The sequence below is a fragment of the Manacus candei genome, unplaced genomic scaffold, assembly GCF_025592945.1.
Source record: "Manacus candei isolate 608988 ecotype Guabito, Panama unplaced genomic scaffold, ASM2559294v1 h1tg000076l, whole genome shotgun sequence".
Lineage (NCBI taxonomy): Eukaryota > Metazoa > Chordata > Aves > Passeriformes > Pipridae > Manacus > Manacus candei.
The window spans coordinates 7,842,354-7,862,550 of record NW_026138124.1 but is presented as its reverse complement, the minus strand read 5'-3'; the positions used below and the strand labels follow the sequence as shown (position 1 = coordinate 7,862,550).

Sequence of the window (20,197 nt, the reverse complement as noted above, 5' to 3'; positions counted from 1 at the left end):
CTCCTGTTGTGAGGGTGAAAGCTGCCTGGCACTTCAGCACTGCCACTGCACATCCTGTCTCTGTGGCTGAGACCAGACCCCGGGGCTCGGGGCAGCCCCAACCACTCGATAGCACACAGTGAAGTTCCAGTGTGGTTGCTCCAGCACCGCAGTGGCAGGAAAACCTCTCCATCCACCCCTTCTCCCAACAAATGTGCCACTCAGGCACTTTTCTCAAGGTGCTGGCAAGCTGTGGAGGCCTCATCATGCCTTGGATGGTACATTACTAATACTGCAAGTAAACACAGTGTGCTGTAAATCAATTTGAGACTGCAGTGCGCCAACACTCTTCTCGGAGGAGCAGGGCTGTTACTCATCAGGGAGACTCCGCAGCCTGATCCGGAGCGTGATCCAGAGCGTGTCCTTGACTGACGTTCCCCAGGGCTCAGGGAGGACCATGGCGGTGCCACCTCATGCTCCTGAGTGCCTGGTGCCAACACTGCCGTTGTGCCAAACTCAGCAGAGTTCAGGATGACATTGCAGGGGTGGAGCTGGGAACAGTGGGATGGGGATGTTCCAGTTGGGTGTCCCTTGCCCAGGGTGACACCAGCCCTGAGGGAATGTGGCTGCCTGAAGCCACACACAGCCCCTGGCACTGCTGCTCCTCAGGCAGGCGTGAGGGGTCAGTGTGAGGGGTCGCTGTGGGGGTCAGTGTGAGGGTTGCTGTGAAGGGTCAGTGTGAGGGGCAGCTGTGAGGGTTGGTGTGAGGGGTCGCTGTGGGGGTCAGTGTGAGGGTCAGGTCTGTGTGAGGGTCAGTGTGAGGGGTCTGTGTGAGGGTCAGTGTAAGGGTCAGTGTGAGGGGTCTCTGTGAGGGGTCAGTGTGAGGGTCAGTGTGAGGGATCTGTGTGAGGGTCGCTGTGAGGGGCGGTATGAGGGGCGGCTGTGAGGGTTGGTGTGAGTGGTCGCTGTGGGGGTCGGTGTGAGGGGTCAATGTGAGGGGCAGATTTGAGGGATCTGTGTGAGGGTCTCTGTGAGGGGCCGCTATGAGGGATCTGTGTGAGGGGCCGCTATGAGGGGTCTCTGTGAAGGGTCGGTAACGGGGGTCGCTATGAGGGGCAGGAGCGGCACCCCCACACCAATCGTGTCCCTCACCGCGCTCCGTCCCCCCTCCCATCCCCGCTTGCCCCCCCCCCGCCCCCGGCCGCGGCCCCAGGCCCCTCTTCCGGCTTCCGGTGCCGGCGCTATAAGAGCCGCTTCCGCCTCGGGCCCGTGCCGGGAGCGCGCGCCGCCGGTGCCGCCATGAACGCCCGCGGTGAGCGGGGGGAGGGAGCCGGGGGAGTCTCTCCGGGAGGGGTCGCGACCGCTGGGGGGGCAAAGGGGGTGCACGGCGGTACCTCAGCCATGGCGGGGGCGGTTAATGGGGTGAGGGGTGTTGGCGGAGGGGGCGGCAGCCGTTACCGGGGCTACGCGCGGGGGAGCCCTGTCCGTGATGGGGGGGAGACTCACCGTTACCTCGGGGTGGGGAAGGACGATTACCGGCCCTTAGCGAGGCTACGGGCGGGGGGATCCAGTCCGTGGGGTGGGGGACTGTCCGTGCCCTCAGCAGTGGGTCTGGGGGGGGTTACCCGGGCAGTGGGGTGGGAGAGGGAGGGGGAAGCGTTACCGGGGCTGTGGGTGAGGGGGGGCCGGGAGACCCTGCGATGGGCCGGGGAGGGGGTTCCTCGGGGGGTGTTGGTGGTGCGGGGCTGGCCGCGACCGTGTCCCTGTGTCCCCTCGGCAGGGCTGAGCACGGAGAAGGCCGTCGCCTTCAGCCGGCGGCTGCGGGCCGAGCCGCAGTTCCTGCTGGCCCAGAATGTGGCGACGTGCAACGACCCGCTGGAGGTGTGCCTGCAGCGCCAGGTGGTGCAGGACACCGTGCAGGTGTTCCAGCACGCCGTGCCCGCCGAGGGCAAGCCCGTCACCAACCAGAAGAACTCTGGTGAGAGGGGGTCGGGCCCGGGGTGGTGTTTGGGGATTGACTGGTAACACTGACTGTGCTTCTGGAAGCCCTTTGTCCGGGCTCCGGAGCAAAGTTGAATCCCTGCAGCATCTCCTGAGTTAATAACAGACTTCAGGCTTGCGGCGTTTCCCTCTCTTTCCTCCTGTAACTGAGACCGGTGCTCGCAGTGGAAGATTTCAGAAGTCCTTCAGAGCTTTTTGGTGTGGTACAGCCCTGGCCAAAGGCTGGAGGCAGAACTGTGTCATGAATCTGGTGGTAAAAGGAATTGTTGTGCAGCTCTTGAGTGCAGGCGTTCCACTTTAATCCTCGTTCCTTTGATCTCTCAGGGAGATGCTGGATCTTTTCCTGTCTCAACGCGATGCGTCTTCCTTTCATGAAGAAATACAACATTGAAGAGTTTGAGTTCAGCCAGTCCTATCTCTTTTTCTGGGATAAGGTACAGTCGTGTGGGTTGTGCTAGGGTGGCTTATGCAATCAGGTGTTAGTGTTGGGACAGGTCTTCTTTTAGGCTGGGTTGTTTTAACAATACATCTGGAAAACACACATGGGAAGAAACTTCAAAAGTTCTTTAAAAATGCATTTTAAATGCAGGTTGAGCAAAGTGTGACTTTCAGCTTGAGAAGAAAGTTGTCAACATGTTGATGTTTTGGAATAGTAAAAGTCTTTTTTTCAAGTGTTACTTGACACTTCAGGAGTTACTTGATATTTCATAAGTTACTTGTTGGAGGCTCAGAGGAAATGTGATTGTCACTCATGCTTGTCACCTGCTGTGTGTCTGCTCATCCCCCTAAGGGAAATCAAGCGAATCTAGTGCTAGTTTGGGCCAGGCTTCATTGCATAACTTCTGCTTCACATTTCCTGTTCCCCTACCCTCAAGCTCTGAGCTAACTCACTCCTAAATGTTTGCTCTGTAACAAAGAGGTAGCCCCTGGAATGCTAGAGGGGGAAAATAAGGATTTCAGTGGATGAGCAGGAAGTAGCTTCATCTATTTTGTACTTCCAAACAACTTGAATGTTCAGCAATTAATTATATGTCAGACTTAAAAGGTTTTTTTTCCCTGTGTGTTTCAGGTGGAGCGTTGTTACTACTTTTTAAATGCTTTTGTGGAAACAGCCCAGAAAAAGGAGCCGGTGGAAGGAAGACTGGTCCAGTTCCTGCTGTCCAACCCCACCAATGATGGAGGACAGTGGGATATGCTGGTTAACATTATTGGTAAGAGAATTGGTCATTAGGAGCCCTTCCTGAAATTGCAGACTGGTTTGAGGTGGGGAATGGAACAGAAGAAGAAACTGAGTTTGGGACCTGGGAATTTGCCAAGGAACACAATGCCATTAACCACTACCTTTCCTAACCAAGGACCTTTTTCATGCTGGGCTTAAATTCTCTTGCATTGCTTTAGCATATTACTGCTGATGATAAGAGCTCAGAAAATTAACAGAAATAATCAGATATCCCAGATTTCCCATTTAGTAAAAAGGTTCAATCCCTTTTTACTCCAGTTGTCAGCTCAACATTATTTATTTATATCCACGTGTACAGTTTTTAGGGCACAAGGTAAGGAAAAAACGTGGCTACACTTGGGTGTGTCTACCAGGCAGGAGCAAAACTACTTGGAGTTGCAGCCTGAAGTTGGTACAAAGACCAGTGAGAGGGAATTGATGTGGAATGTGGCAGTGCTGGTCTTACAAAGATCCAGCATAAACGGGATCCTACGCTGATGGAGAGACTTAATTACACCAGCACTTGCTTTCATTTGTGTTGTGAAACAATGTGATACCTTTTGTAAATCAACAAGCCAATAACAGAGATTTAGAATCACAAAAGGAATTTGTTTCTTTGAGGCCTGGAGGTTCCTTTTTCCCCCTCACTCATTTGTTATTAATACTTAATCAGGGCAAAGAAGATTTCTGCTGCTGCAGTTACATCCAGAGCCTTGCATGGTGTGATCTGTTATTGGTACCACAACGTAGGAAACAACTGAGCTGCTGCTGATATTTTATAAGTATTGAGGAGGAAAGGAGACCAGGAAGTTAGTCAGTTAACTGTAGGTAAACTACGTAGTGATTCATATGAAGCCAAATCTTTAGAAGGTATTTCAGGAGCTTAATTTTAAAGTAATCAAGTTGATTTTCTTTTTCCTGGTGAAAAAAGCACTAATTAGTTTAGAACTTTTAAGTGTTGAGTTAAATGATACTGAGCAGTTCAGGGATTCCACATTCTGGGACCCCTGTGGAATGTGGTTCAGAAGTGAAGATTCAGTCACAAATTAAAATGTAAACTTGGAGTACTTGTAACTTTTTAAGTAAAAGACTTTCCCTTATAATCTCTGCACAAATCCAAACTCTCTTTAGCTTTTACATGGGTACAAGCAAAGTATGAGCATCTGTTGTGTGGAAAAGCCAGTTGTTAACCTGTAGTTTTATGTCTTTTTAGAAAAGTACGGTGTTGTCCCCAAGAAATACTTCCCAGAGTCTCACACCACGGAGGCTACTAGGAGGATGAATGAGATCTTGAATCATAAGGTAAAATTGATTTAGATGATATAATGACTGTCAGATTTGATAAAAAAGATGAAAAAATGTATTTTCAAAACAGTGAGTCTTAAAAATCAGCTTTCACTCTAGAAGTGCCCAGCTTGGTCTGAAGGAAGGTGTTAACTGACTCCTTGAACTACAGAAATTAATTAACCTGGGAAGGTGCTAGTGTAGGTAGCTAGATAAAAAAGGTAATTAAAATATTTTTTTTACAATGGGATTTGATAACTTTTTTTCCAGTTTATATGCTACGTGCTCAGGGAAAACTGCCTGCTGAAATCCACATAAAAAATGCAAAGTATGTGCTGAAATGAGCTTAGTATGTCATTAATGTTATTCTAATCTTGAGCACAGCAAAGCAGCTGGTCCTGAGGGAGCCCCACTCACTGTTCCCAGCCTTATGGATGGTGACAGTAATGGGAAGTGTGTGCTGCTCTTGCTGCAGTTGTGCATGCAGTGGGGAAATGCTGCTTGCTTTTTATCAACCAGGAGATCAATTATGCATTGGAATTGCAAAATAAATGTTACAGTATGAAGACAGTGTGTTCTGTGAGTCACAGAGGTGCTGATTTTGTGTGGATGTTGTACCATCAGTCATGGAACCGAGAGAAATCAAGCTTTAAGAGCTTAATGGCTGCAAGCCTCACATCAGTGGTTGGAAAACTGTAATTGAATTGTGACTATTTGTTAATCTTTCATTATATTTTGCTGATATTTTAAAGCATTCAACTATCTTGTTATTTTTTAATGAATCAATCTCAAACTAAGCCTCCTGAAGGGTGTTTTCTTTTCATTTTGAAAACATGCTGTGAAGAGTAAAACAGGTGCTTGAAACAACCAGATGGGAAGTCCTGGAACTGTTTAGGTGGCACCTTTCATACCCTTCTAATCAAACGACTTTCTTTTCAAACAGATGAGGGAATATTGTCTGCGGTTAAGAAACATGGTGGAAAGTGGAGGAAGCAAAGGAGAACTTTGTGCTGCCATGGACATGATGATAGAAGAGGTAAATAAACTTGTAGAAGGGGTAAATAAATAAAAAGACACAGATCTCTTTGGAACACAGGGCCAGAGTGGAAGGGGTTCCTTCCTTTTGTTCAGCCAAAACAAGTGCCTTTTTTTGCCCAACTAGAAGTGTGGTTGGAGCTATTCAAGTGAATTTGTTTTGCAGTGGCTTTGTTGCTCACCTCATTCTGAGATTTTTCTCATACTTCCAGACAAAGATCTTGAATCTATAGATTTCAGGATGATGACACTTTACAGACATCTGCCCCTTGCTGCAGGAAAACAGGATTTTGTGTCTTGAGAGGTGAAAATAGTGGCCTGTCAGGCTCTTATAAAGAGCAGGAAAGAGGTTGAAAATCACGTTCTGATGGCTTTGAATGCAAATCTTGCAGCACGAGTGTTGTGCAAAGATTCCCCACAAGAGAGCAGAAAAGAACCACAGAAGGGAGGTCTCTGCACAGGGCTGAGTCCAGCCGTGGGCTGATCCTGGGGGGCAGCAGAGGAAGGAATCACAGCCTCTGTTTCTGACTGTGAATTAACTCGACCTGCAAGTGCAGTGTCTGCAGTGCCTGAACCTCCATCTGCTCACACAGAACAGGAGTGTCATTTTTCTCATTCTGTACTACTCATACTTGGGTCTTAAACTGCCAAAAATAACTTTAGAAGTCGAGGCTGCTTTAGTTTGACCTAGTCCATGCACTTTAAAAAAAGTACATATTTCATTTATTTCTCAAACATACAGTGCCAAGTGGTTTAATGTTTGTTTTTAGATGAATCACTAAATCAAATGTTTTGGTGTTGTGTGTTAGTTTTTCTGCAATCCAGTCAACATCAGTATTAGTCAGAACCTACCTCAGGCTATTTCTGTGAAGTTTTAGGCAGTTCCACTAATATGCAAGTATTGATTAATGTGCTGGTTTGAGTTTTCAAATTTCATCTTTGCACTTCATGTAAAAACCTGTAGCTTCTTTTTATCTAGTTTTAAGGTTAGATTAAAAGAAAACTGATTCATGTTCCTTGGATTTCACCTAAACTGTTGTGAAATGCATTTGTGCCTTAAGATGAACAGAATTCTGTGCTTTGAGCTGACCCCAGCATGTTGCCAGTCAGCTCTTAGCTGAAAGGTGAATTAATGTAACTTGCATTCATGTGAGTGTCCAAAAGCCCTTGGAGGATTTTACAGCAGACATCAAAAGCTTCCTGGAGATGGTCATTTTTAGGGCAGGGACACTGCAAAATGTCTCTTTTGTTTAGAGCTTCTTGCCCTCTGACAAGGGGTCCTGGAGCTGACCTTAAAGGGTTATTAACTGATTGCAGTTTGTCTGCTCTGTAAATGCTTAATCCTCTGATGTTAGCACAGCATTTTTTCCTGCAGTAGTAACAGTGGTTTGCATGTGTTTATATGTATGTAGGTGGTGTTGCCTCTGGTTTTTTTTTTTGTGGCAAAGCAGATCTTGGTTTTCTTCTGTGTGGTTTTATTTGCATAGCAAATCTCATTTTGCTTCTGCTGGGAGCAGCACTCAAGCTGAAATGGGGGAGTTATACTGGAACACACAATTAAATATTCACTCCAGAACTGTATAAACATTCTCTTATCAAACCAGTGCACAGCAGGTCGGAAGTTGAAATCAGTGCAGTTCATGCAACTGAATTTTTCTCCTTTGCTGTTCTCCTTTATAGAGACTCTTCCTTATCAGGAGTGTCCTTTTCCCCTCCTTACTCATTTTGGGTTTTACCACAAGCCCCTATATCTTTGCCTTATCTTGGTTCTAGTTGTCACTGGGTTGATATAAGTCACCTTTTAATTAAAATATGCTTATTTTATTTATTGATGGAGGAAGCTGGTGAGATACAAAGAGATGGCCTGTGTTGGGTGTGGTGACAAAACAATTGAGGGAGGCCATTCCCAGGCTGCACTGCCTCTGTTCCCTGGAGACTTCTGTCTCCATCACCTTCCTTCCTCTGCCTGGAGCCCATGTGATTGCAGCTCTCCTTTTAGGCATTTTTCTTGCTTATTTTGTTGCCACAGCCTCATCTCTCAACACTTGTGGTTATCTGAGGTCATGTGGGTGTAGCCACAGCAAATGGTACCTTTCATGCAGTATGTGCAAAATTAAATATTTATGGTAGTTCAGGGATCTACACTTGCTCTTTAACATATTTATTGAGAAATAAACGTGTGAGTTCCTACAGTAAAAACCTCATGCCCACACCCTTGTTTCAACCTGTAATTAATCTTTTTGCTTGTTTTCTTAAATTGCTTGGAGCAAGGACACCTTTATTTGTATTTTGTGCACAGCCAGGTCCGTGCTACTTAACATGAACAGTGCATTCCTTTTGCTGTCAGCACAAAGGCAGTTCTTATAGAGCCTTAGGATCCATATAAATCAGCTCTACCAGCTCCAGGAAGAGTAAGTCAGCTTTGGGAAAGGTCAGAAGAGGGGAAAGTGTGAGGACTGCCAGCCTGGGAAAGCTGGCACAGACCACAGGAGCTGGATCCCAGTGGAGAAGGTGCAGTTGAGATTTGACTCCCCCTCCTCTTGTTTTAAATAACCTGTTGGTTCCTTGCAAGGAAGAGACTTACCTTGTGCTCAAGACATGGACAGAGCTGAAGACCAGTGTCAGCTGAAGTAAAACAGATTCAAACCTGTTTAACTATGATTAAATTCTCTGTCCCCAGAGTACCTGTGGCAGGTCCTGCTCAGTGTCCCTAAAGACACTCATCTGGTTACACTGCCAGTGTCAGCACGTTCCCTGATAAGCCCTGTGAGAAAGTACAGTAGTGGTTCTGAAGTGCAGTTTCATGTTCTGATTTATAAGGGGGCTGACTTGAAATCTGGTCAACTTTTTGTGTTAAAAATCCAAAGAAAGCTGCCAGCTGTAAAGGATGTCACAGCCAGCAGGCAGGGATCTGGAATTAAATTGCATAACCTGCCAGCTCAGCCCTGAACAGAGATGTTGTTAAATGTTATTAAAACAGATGAGATTATTCTGGGCTTTTGAAAAGAAACAAAGGTCCACCTTTGAAATCCAAATGAACATTATGGTTAAAAAAAGGGATTAGTGCAGGGGAAACACTGGGATAAAATGCCCATGTTAGAAGGTCTGGTTTGTCCCTGCATGGGGCAAACACCTGGTGGAACAGGTGATGCAGAATGCTCAAGCCTTTCTAGAATCAATTTGGTAACATTTCTCTTGCATTGGGGGAGTATCTTGTTGGAAGAACTTCAGAATTATTTAGGAAATGTTGGAATGAGACTGGGCAGTGTCCTGGCTTTTGCTTTTGGCTACTGCATTCCTTGAATAACCTGGAATTTGTAGGTTCAACCTTAAGCTTCTGTTTTGCCTGTGGTTTACTTGAGAACACGGAGTGTGAGAATGGAGAGAGATGCTGTTGATTTTTCCTGTGGCCTTTCAGATTGGTTTTGAACTGCTGAAACACCCAGATTTCAAGGGATAAATGCAAATAATTCACGTGTGTGTTTATTCACATTATTCAAAGGTGACTGTTAAGATCCCATTTCTCCAGCTGGTTCTCACATGGGGAAATCCATCCTGCAGTGGCATTGCTGTGGTAGGAGAGGCAGACCTGCATGTTCCATCAGGCTCACAGCTGTTTGCTTCTCTGGGCAGGTGTTCAGAATAGTGAGTACTTGCCTGGGCAGCCCTCCGGAGACCTTCTGCTGGGAATTCCGGGATAAGGAGAAGAACTACCACAAGTATGGCCCCATGACACCAGTGCAGTTCTACAACGAGCATGTGAAGCCTTACTTCAACATGGAGGACAAGGTGGGGGATGCTGAAAGGCTTTCCAAGGCCTCTGTTTGCTGCTAAGCCATTTATTTCCCGCTGTTTCCAGTGTCTGTCCCCCCTGTAACTGCAGCACATGGGGTGGGTTCTGCTCCCCCAAGGCAGAGGGCCCCTTGTTTATTCTCCCTGTTGTGCTGTTTGTGCTCTGCCCTCCTATCATCTGTGATCTCACGTTGCAGCTCCACGATGATTTTGTAATGATTAAATATGCAGTGATCTCACCAGTCATAACAGGTCATAAGGCAGCCATTAGAGCAGGAATAACGTGCAGAGCTGCTCTGCCACAGTTAGGAGGTGAACTTGTAAAACAAAACAACAAACAAACCCATAAAAATGCTATTTCAGTTAAGTGGCTTGTTTGCTATGGGACAGGCAGGTATCTGGGACAAAAGCCATTCCCTGAAATCCTTCTAGATCCACTGCTCAGAGATTTCAGTTGCACCTCTTTATGACATCTTGGCTTTTGGCAGATTTGTCTAGTGAATGATCCTCGACCCCAGAATCCCTACAACAGGCTGTACACAGTGGAGTACCTGGGCAACATGGCTGGGGGCAGGAAAACACTCTACAACAACCAGCCCGTGGAGGTCCTGAAGAAATTGGCTGCAGCATCTATTAAGGATGGAGAGGTGGGTTTGGCTTCTCTTCATGGATGGCACAGTGCAGCCCATGGCATGGAAAACCCCTGGGATATGGCCCAGACATGACCCTTCCCTCTCTTTGCAGGCTGTGTGGTTTGGCTGTGACGTGGCAAAGCACTTCTATGGCAAGCTGGGAATCAATGACCTGAATATGTGAGTAGAGAATCAAACCAGGATGCCATTTGGGATATTTGGTGAGGACAGGAACAGTCCTTTGGCTGCTTAAGAAACTAATTTGTGCATACTTTGGATTATATACCCCAAAAGATTATATTTAAGTAATTCAGCAGCACAGAAATGTTTTCACTTGTTAGTTAAATCTGAATCCTTTAAAGATGCACTATGAGTAGTTGTTAAATATTCTCACTTATTTAAATTGTCTAATATCTGGTGAGAGAAACTCCTAAAGGGATCAGTTTTTGCATTTATTCTGACATTAAAATTAGTTGAACTCTGTTCAGTGCCAGTCTGTGCACTGGCTCCTGGGACAGGGCAGTCTCCTAATTCCCTGATTTACCAGTCAGAGCTCTCCCTGCATCCTTTTTGATGGGGCTTATTTGGCTTTCTGATAGATTTAATCATGAGCTGGTGTTCGGTGTCTCCATCAAGAACATGAACAAAGCAGAGCGCCTGATCTTTGGAGAATCCCTGATGACCCATGCCATGGTCCTGACAGCTGTCACTGAGAAGGTAGAGTCTCCTTCCTGAACTTCTGAGGCTGGCAGGGATTTATTGGAATATCCTGGGTACTTGTTTGTGTCCTGCCCTCGGTGTGTGAGTTGTTCTGCCACAAGGCCTGGTTGTTTGTTCTCCTCGTGTTTGTTTGTCTGAGTGCTCAGAACTATAAATATTTAAGAAGAAGGGAAGAATTTTAGACATGCCAAGGGGCTTGTTTCCTTTTGCCCACAGACTTTTATTGGAGAACCACTGCATGGTCAGTCCAGTCTGTTTTAGAGCATGAAGCTCCTGGTAAAATGCTGTAGGAGGCTCTGTAACAGTGTTAAAACCTCCTGCAGCTCCCTGGCTTGGGATCTCTCTGACCTCTAATTAGAGGAGGAAAACAGTGTCCAAAATAGCTCCGTGGCTGAGATGAATCCACAACTAAATCAGCTCCTGGCAGTATAACAAAGCACATAATGCAGTAAAAAGAACCATGTAAAAACTTACAACTCAGGGTTATCTGCAATGTTGATGTTTCCATTTATTTCCAGAAGTTGTCTTTAATAAAGTTTCTTTGAAGTGATCTCTTCCTGTCCAACATGACCTTGGCTTGAGAAATAACAGCTTGCACAGCACAGAACAAGTTTGCTTGAGCTCTGGAGTTTGGGGACTCGAGATGGGACTGCTGAGTCATAATAATTTTTCCAAGTTACTTCTTACAACTCGATATAACTTTTCCTGTTTTCTGCACTCTGAGCTCTAAACACTTCCATTGAAAACTTATTTATCTGTTCATCACTGAAGCCTGTACTTGCACTGATGGTGTGAGTGACTGGCAGCTCCAGTCTATGGTCTGTATTTTTAAATTAATTTTTGCATACTTAAATACAGTTGCATAAGATGTGACTAAATGTGACCTGAATTCTTTAACAAAGGGAGTAAAAGATCAGTAGATGATGGATGGTGTGTCTGAAATCAAAAGATGATTTAAAAGAAGTTATCCTACAACAAGTTCAGAATTCAGAAGCTTTTACACTTTCAAAATGGGCAAAGTTGTTTCTACTTCTTGTTTGTAAATGTCTTAACACTAAACATTTACTTAAGCTGAAGGAGCTTTGATAAACTGAGTTGAAAATGTAATACTTTGGATTTACCTGCTTTATAAAAAGGCTTTGAAGATTTAAGAAATCCTATTACAATTTTACAACATCAAAAATTGATTTGGATTAAATGCACCTTTTGGTTAAAAACTTACTGTACATGAACATGCTCATCCCAGTTCCTGTCTGGGAGCTCTCAAGTGTCTCACCTTAAGGACTGTCCTATATTTTTGAGTGAGAACAGAAGCACTGCAACAATATTCCATTGAATGTTAAAAATGGATTTGTGAGGTGTTTTTTCAGGTTACTTTTTTATATTAAAAGATTTTAGTAGCAATGCAGCAGACTTGGGGCTGTGTCCTTCAGCTGGATTCTTCAAGGGTTTGCACTTGCTCTTATTGATGCTGTTCTGAATTATGGGAGTTGCTCTGTTGTCCTTGTTCTTTTCCTCTGATTCCCAGTTCAGGCAAGTTGTGCATCCTGCATTTCAGAAGGCCCCATGCCCTGATGGGGGATAGGGATAGCTGCTTAAATTCTGAGTCAGTTAAGGCCAAATTTGAATTTAGTTAAATTCAAGTGTTGTTCTGGTAAAAATATGTATTTATTGCAGACTCTCTTCCTGACCACATTTCCTCAGATTTTATGCAAGTGGGTAGACAGATACTTTAGCAAGTTACATTTCTCCAACTGTTGTTAGCATTGTGTGGAACTCTGTGGTGCCTGCAGACTGTTGGGAGGAGAGCTCTGTGGTTGCTGCTGCTGGATTTGGGCAGGAGGGGATTGGCTGCTCTTCCCTGGCCTGTCCTGCACTTACTGAATGCCATTGACTTTTTCTGTCACAGGATGGGCAAGAAGATGCATTTGAGAAATGGAGAGTGGAAAACTCCTGGGGTGAAGACCGTGGCAATAAAGGTAATTTATGGTCATGGGAACGGAGGGCTGAACATAGTGTTTGGAAATAAGGACTGGTTTGTGTGTGGAAGGCATGGGAAGATACTTTATCTAAAGCTCATATTTTATCAAGGTTTAAATCCTTCATTATCACTTAAAGTTGTTTAGTTTATTGCTGTGAGGCTGCTGATTTTCTTAAGCCTTGATACCAGTTTGCTGTTGACCACAAGTAAATTCCCAGCCATAATAAATTCCCCTTATCCCTTCCTAAAATCCCCAGCAGCTCTGTCACACTGGTCAGAACCTTGGCTATTTGTTGCTCAGTCCTTTACTGCAGAACACAAGTGTGAAAAATCTGGTAGCATTAGTCCAAAACTATGATGGTACCTCTCCTGTGAGATACCAGGAATTCCTGTGGATGTGTAATGGATCTGTTCATATGGGGACAGTAGATAAATGCTAGGCAGTATCAATAAGACAGGATCACTTCCAAGGACTGCAATGTATAGGAATGCTTTTTCCTTTAGGTATGGAAGCAGAAATAAAAAGAGTTCACTGCAACACTTCTAAATGTACTAAAGCTTTTGGTAGCAGAGCTGAGCTCGAGTCTGTCACTACAGCTGTCCCCTCTGTGGGATCTCATGCTGCCTGTAGCTGGTGTTACTGAATAACCTTCCTGAGCCATGTGTGACACTGAAGTGGTTTGTGTTTTCTTTTAAAGCACTGTTTATCAATCTGCAAGATTTTGCTTACTGATTTTGTAAACAAGGAAACGAGGGCATGGCTGGTCCCAGCTTGTGCTGTGAACAGCTGCAGTGCAAACTGTTCTAGCTCCAACAGCTGGCTGTGGAAAAAACAATGAAAAAATGATAGTTCTGGCTGCCTTTTGGAAGCTGTGCCAAAGACAGGGTGTGCAGCACCCCTGCAGTGTTGCTCTCTGGTGTGACAGGCACTGGGGGCACAACATCGAGTCCTTACCGGGATGTTCTGCATGGACTCGTTCTCCTGTCCCGGCCTGCCCTGGTGCTCCTTTGGAAAGGCACCGGCACGTGGCAGCAGCGTGGACACAACCCTGAGTCACAGCTCAGCAGTGGTTTAGGAAATTGCTTCCAGTTGCTTCCATGCTCATGGAAAATGGGAATGACTTGAAGATGTTTCTCTGCTGGGCTGGGAGGCAGCTCTGACCTCCCAGGCCCTCGGTGAGTGGGGCTGGTGGTGTGAGAGCCATCCCTGCTTTGCCCTGCCAAGGTCACTCAGCTTTTCCTAATGGAGGGGAGGGAAAGCCCGTGGGTTTTGTCATCTCCTCTGTGGGACAGGTCAGATGTGGGCTCAGCTGTGGCACAGCCTCCCTGCTGGGTGTGCCAGGCTGGACAGTGTCCCAGGGCACAACAGTCACTGCTGACCACATTTTTCTGCTGCACATGAATCCCAAATGTTGTGCTTGTAAGATTTGGTATGGCAGAACTTTCCCAGGACGTCTTAGATTTTCTTCTGGGAATAGACTATTTCTGGAGAACTGTTTTAGGATGTGGTCTTACTCATAAGCTTTTGATAACATGAACAACTAACTAAAACATAGAATATTCTTGGAAAAGTGTCTTAATTTATGTTGTGGCCTGTTGGTCTTGCAGTAGTGTCTGTTCTGAGTTAGCTGTATCCACTCACAGCAAAGTATCCCAATAAAAATCTTCAGTCTTGACAAAACAGTGGAACTGTTGACGTTCAGCCTTCAAGGCTCATCCATGTGACAGTAGTAAAATGTACTTTGGGATGTTGGATTAAGCAAAAAAAGCCAAATCTGTACTGAAGGAACATCAAAACTTTTTATTGTCTCCAAGTAAAACTATTTTGTTGAGCACTTCTGTGCATAATAGAGAATGTAAAATATAAAAATGTGCTGGGGTTGTCAAACACTTTGCTTTGGGACACTCCAGATGCTTGGTTTGTGATGTCAGATGCTGCTGGTGTGAGAGGAAGGCTTCCAGGAAGGAAGGGCCTTACTCAGCTGCCTTACAGCACCAGTGGACTTGGGTTAGTTCTGCAAACACTGAAGTTAAAAGGTGTCTGTCAGCAATTTGTGTGGGTTGTATATGCTCCTTGGCCAGTTGTTCTTTATTAGAACTGGATGAAGACTGGGTTCAATTTCAGAAAATTGGCTGTTATTCCCAAATCACAGGGCAATAACTGAACCCTGACACTGCTACAAGTGGTACCTGTTGAGCTGTGACTGAGCAGTGGCATTTCTGGGCTGGAGCAGCCAAATACACTGATTTATTTTTTTTCAAGAATGAGCTCTTCGAGAGCTGTTTAAGAGGAACTACTTGTCCTTTGAAATAAAATAGGACCCCAAAGTGACCTGAATAAACCCTCTCCAGCCTTGTCCACATCCCATCTGTGTGGACTTTGCAGGGTGAGTCACTGTCCCTTATCTGCTTTGTACTGGTGGAGACCACGATCTCTGGAAAGTCTTGCTCGCTGTCTATACCCTTGTTTTGCTTAGGGAGTTGCCTGGAAAAGTGCCTTGACAGAAAATCCCATCAGAACTAGGAAGCTTGGCTCTATCTCAGACTGTTCTCTCAGGGAGGTGAATCCCTGAATTGATTTTCTTGGGTATGACCACCCAACCTGCAGTGGAACTAAGGGCAGTTGGACATATCCCTCAGGGCCCCTTCTCAAACACCAGAAGAGGTGACTTAAAGTCATAGAATCATTTAGGTTGGAAAAAACCTTTTAAGGGCAAACAGAGTCCAACTGTTAACCCAGCACTGCAAAGCCCACACTGAGCCATGTCCCCAAGTGCCACATCTACACATCATTCACATCCCTCCAGGGATAGTGACTCAACTTGACAGGGTTTCCTTCTTCCTGCCCTGACTTTTTTCACTCAGTGTCCATTAGCAGCTGGTGTGGGAGGGTGAGGACTCATAGTTTGAGCTCTCTTGCTGTGATAAGATAAAGAGTAAGATTTTTATCTTATCTGCCTTATCTGGGAAGCAGTGCTTGGGTAAGTCAAGCACAAGAATCCACATCAGCAAAGAGGCAGCCAAGGATGATGATAAACTTGGCACATCCCAGCTGGGTGTGGGGGACACCAGTGAGCCCCAACTCCCAGTATTTCTTGGACAGGGTGCTAAAGGGTCCAGCCAGCAACAAAACACCAGGGACTGGACTTGGGTCACTAAACTCTGAGCAAACAAATGACTTTGTTGGGAGGGAAGAAAGTGTTTTTCCCTGTTGTCCCTCTTGCTTTGCTGCAAACACATTCTGAGGTGCCAGGTAACACGTGTTTTCCCTGACTTGCCTGGGACAGGACTGGAAAAACTGTGACCCCTGGTTTGGGGATCAGAGTGTGGGCACATAACTGACTCCATCCCATGGAGTGGGCAGGACTGAAATCTTGTAGTAGTGCTTGTCCTGGAGAAAAGGAAGCCCTGGGAACAGCAGCCTAGCATTGCCTCTCCTGAATATTTAGTAGTTACATTTATATCTGTTGTAAAAGTGTTTCTTGGAATCCTCTCTGTTTTTCCTCAAGGAATGAACACAGCTGCTGACAAACATTGCTTGTTTTTTGAGGTAAAAAAGTCACTTCCCAGTCAAATATTTCCTTTCTGGTTTATTGGCACTTCTTCAGCCATCCAGGCAAGTTTAATTATTCTGAGTACTCTTTTGTTCTGGAGACACAGGACATTATTACCTAACTTTGACCTCAGCTTATCCCATAGGATATCTTTTTTTAAAAGCAAGCAAGAGGGCAATACTAAATCACACTATCACATCCCTTGGGATAGGGGTCCATCTGCTTGTTTTGGCATGACAAGAACTTTCCTGTGATACATCTCCAGCTCCAAGTCAGCTCCCTTAGGGCTTTTCATCTCTTGTCCTGGCTGTTGCTCACATGCTCTTCTGCACGAGGGCATTCCAAGGATTTAAGTGCAGCCATCCAGTGGCAGCACCTGCCCTCCCCTCCTGCCCACAGTGCCCTGTGCCAGGCGCTGTCCCTTCGCTCTCCCTCAGGCACAGAGGGGCTTGTGCCGAGTCCTTTGGGCACTTCCAGGGGCTTTATTTTCAGGTGGCTGCAGGAGGTGTCTCCTGTGGTTAATAAGTGGTTGTCATTGCTCTAAAAGCCACCTGACTTATTTGCATGTCCCGAGGTTCTGCTCGACGCTTCCTTCTCCTCAGACGCCGCGATCCCAATCGGCACCGTCGGCTCCGAGATATGTCAGAGGCACAGTTCATTATCCTCTCAGGGTGCAATTACTTGTTGGCTCTTGGGAGTGAGAGGTTTTTGTGTGTCCCAAGAACTCATATCCTGAAGAGAGAATAATCAAGGCAGCTCCCTTTGGCAGTGTTTCCAAAATGGCTTCTAGCTGGGGTTACAATTGATAGGGGTTTTAATTTATAGGAGTTATCTGATCTCTTGCTTTAGAAACAAGATGGTGTAGATAGATGTGTTTATTGTCCACATTCTTTGGACGTTTTCTTGTTTCATTTGATTGTGTGATGATACTGTTTAAGGACACGAGGAACTTTATTACATAAAGCCTTCTCATCTGTCTGCTAAATGCTTCCTTTCTCCCAGCCACTCTCATTTTCAGCTCACCTGGAAGAGTTTGTTTCCAGTGGTGGCTCTGCTCAAACCTGTGATCCTCTAAATGTGACTTCCCCTACACCAGTTCAAAGGGTGTTCACTGAAATTCTCTGTAAGAATTATATTAAGGGGGAAAATTAAGATGTGGTTCAGCCTAAGTGTGATTTAGGTGGCTTTATGTTTGAGGAAAGCAGGCAGCTGCCTCTTACTGCAGGAACTAAACCAGCAAAGCTTTCTTAAACCAGAGCTGGTTTGGATATTCATTTGGAAAATTACCTTTTACACAAAATCCTGAACACTTCATAAGCCAGATACTCAATTTTGCATTCTGCCTTAAATGCCCTTTTTTTTTTTTTTAAGGCATTTTATTTCCCTTGAGTATTCTCAATGCCTGTTTTAACAGAGGAAACATAAATTATGGATATTCTGGGACTTGTTTTTCCTAGTGGGCTTCTCGCTTGGCCTTTCAGGGCACACGAAGAACATCCTGTCAGTCTGTATGTTAAATTCCTTGTGGGTTTTCTTTGGTTTGGTTTGATTTGAGAGAGAAGCAGTGTGAGCAGGTCCTGTTTGATGCCCTGTTCCCAGGTGAGACTTGGCTGTGTGCTGTGATGGTCTGTTCTCACCCCCAGGTTACCTGATCATGACGGACGACTGGTTCTCCGAGTACGTGTACGAGGTGGTGGTGGACAAGAAGCACGTGCCAGAGGAAATCCTGGCAGTGATGCAGCAGGAGCCGATTGTCCTGCCAGCCTGGGACCCCATGGGGGCTTTAGCCAAGTGAACTCCAGAGCATTTGCCTCTCCATGGTCATCAGAAGTAGATGCAATAGAGAATTCCAGTGGTCGGAAGCCATAGCCAAATGATGACGTGACCAAGCGCTCGGCCTGGTCCGTATTCCTGAAATTAAGTTAAGGATCCTTGGGAAATAGCGCTTTACTGCCTTGGCTGATCAAAGCTCTCAGACTGGCTACTCCAAAACTCAAAAGGGAAAAGGAAAAAACTCCTCATGAAAACACATGACAAGTGCTGTCAATGGCAGTTTGATTTTACCTTAAATTTTTGATGCAAATCAGAGTAGTAATGTAGTGGAATTATTTTGACCAGTGTTTTCCCTAGAAAAAATGGGCATGAAAGGCCCTTTAAAATTAATAGCTAGATGATAGAACAAACACATTGAGATACTTAATTAACTAATTATGCTCTGACTTGTTCCATAAAAGAATGCCCAAAAATATTTTATATATTTACATTTTTAGTTTTGCTGAAGTTTTGGAGGGGGACATATAAATTGAAACTGCTAAAAATTACCTTTAGAAAACTTCTCTTCCTGCAGAACTGGGGAGGGGAAACTGTTTCCTGGAGGTATCCAGTTTCACTTGTTTTTATTCTTCCATTATTGAGCTGGGACTGGATAACCCACCCCAAGGCCCAGTGCTGTGTCTGTGTGCACAGGAGCGCTATTTTTCACTTATATTAGCAAGAACAACCATAAATATGTTCACAGGTGGAGTTAGTGTCATGCTCAACAGAAAAACCAATGTTTTAATTGCTGCATTTTATTTGGTTGTTTTAAAAAACAAGATGGTGCTATGAAGCTTTTGAATAAACACTTTCTAAAGTGACTGGCACAGTTCTGGTTTCTTTATTTTTTTTAAATGAGACACATGTAACTCATGAAATGAGAAGACATTAATGACCTGCAAATAATTCTAAGTGAGCCAAAATGTGAACATATCTCACATGCTACAGGCACTCAAATAGTTTGAGAGCAGGACTAATCCTGTGATTTAAATAGTGCAGAATGTCTGTGTGTCCCCTGCCAACCTCCCTGCTCTGCACTGGGTTTAGTCCAAGGCAAACGAGGGTAAGGATCAACCACCACCCTGGAACACGAGTGGGGTGGCACAGAGATGTTGTTCAAGTCAAGTGCAAGCTAAAAAAGGATGTTTGGTATGGCCATGGTGCTCTGCAGTGTGGTTTGACTTTTCTTCCATTTGGACAACAGAGGGAGGAAGTTATTAAATGATTCTGCAAGTGTATCTTGTGCTGGTTACACAAATGTGTCTCCATGTAGGTACATGTATCAGAAATCCCGAGCTGAATCCTGCCTGCTAAACTAAATCCAGGTTAGGGCTTGTCTTGGAGTCATCCAAAATGATTCAACCTGCTGGGATTGATGTTTTCTGGATTAACATTCTAACAGGAATGCTGCTTGGACAAGAGAATTTGGTGTGGAGCAGCAGCAAGAGGCTGTTGTTACTGTCCTTGAATTATGTGTTTTAAAGTCCATGCCCTTCACAGGATTGTCTGCAGAAGTAACAAAGCTGTGCTGGAGATATTGCTGAATACTGATTTGTCAAATAGATTTAATTATCAGGTGACTATCACATATTTTGTAACCATTTCTGATTTATACCCTTTGCTCATCAAAATGTGATCTCTGTCAAACCATGCAAACGTGAGTTGTTTAAGGAACAGTAGCCAGGAGTAACTGGGCAAGAACATGAATGAACTCAGTTTGAGTGGGGTGGAAAGAAAAATATAAAAATGTCATGGTTGACCTCATAGTCTTGTAGAAAAAAATGTCACACTGGGGTGTACGAACAGAAATAAGCTGAAATATATGTCAAATTACCCAGGTTTGCTTAGGACTGTTGGGTGTGAGCTGAGGGCAGGATCTGGTTTAGGGCCCTGCAGCTCAGGTAAGATGAAAACTGAAAGGAGTGTAGAGAGGAGTGGTAAGAATGACCAGAGGATGTGAAATCATTACTAGCAGAAGGCTGAAAGAAACGTGTTTAGTCAGAGGGGGAGACATCATGTTCCATGAGTTCATAAGTGGATGCCTTTAAGAAGGGAATTTTGTTCCCACTGTTCATGATAAATTGATGAAAACATCAGAGGTTTCAACTGCAAGATTTAGTGAGCTTAGGGAAAGCTTTCTGGTGACAAGAACTGGAGCAGATTGTCGAGGACGTGGTGCCTCCAT

General features: G+C 45.0%; 1 protein-coding gene across 2 annotated transcripts; it reads left to right on the top strand.

Moving 5' to 3' along the window:
• The first annotated feature begins 365 nt into the window (after positions 1 to 365).
• Positions 366 to 18,833, top strand: BLMH (bleomycin hydrolase). Of its 2 annotated transcripts, none has more exons than XM_051809870.1 (12): positions 366 to 661; positions 1,760 to 1,957; positions 2,305 to 2,414; positions 3,050 to 3,191; positions 4,413 to 4,501; positions 5,427 to 5,519; positions 9,152 to 9,307; positions 9,799 to 9,957; positions 10,055 to 10,122; positions 10,542 to 10,659; positions 12,572 to 12,641; positions 17,841 to 18,833. In XM_051809870.1, exons 1-12 carry the CDS (start codon positions 511 to 513, stop codon positions 17,990 to 17,992), a joined length of 1,506 nt encoding a protein of 501 aa, XP_051665830.1. In that variant the 5' UTR covers positions 366 to 510; the 3' UTR covers positions 17,993 to 18,833. The 2 variants fall into 2 exon arrangements, with proteins under 2 accessions (XP_051665830.1, XP_051665831.1); XM_051809871.1 differs by lacking the exon at positions 366 to 661 and adding an exon at positions 1,177 to 1,291.
• The last annotated feature ends 1,364 nt before the right edge of the window (positions 18,834 to 20,197 follow it).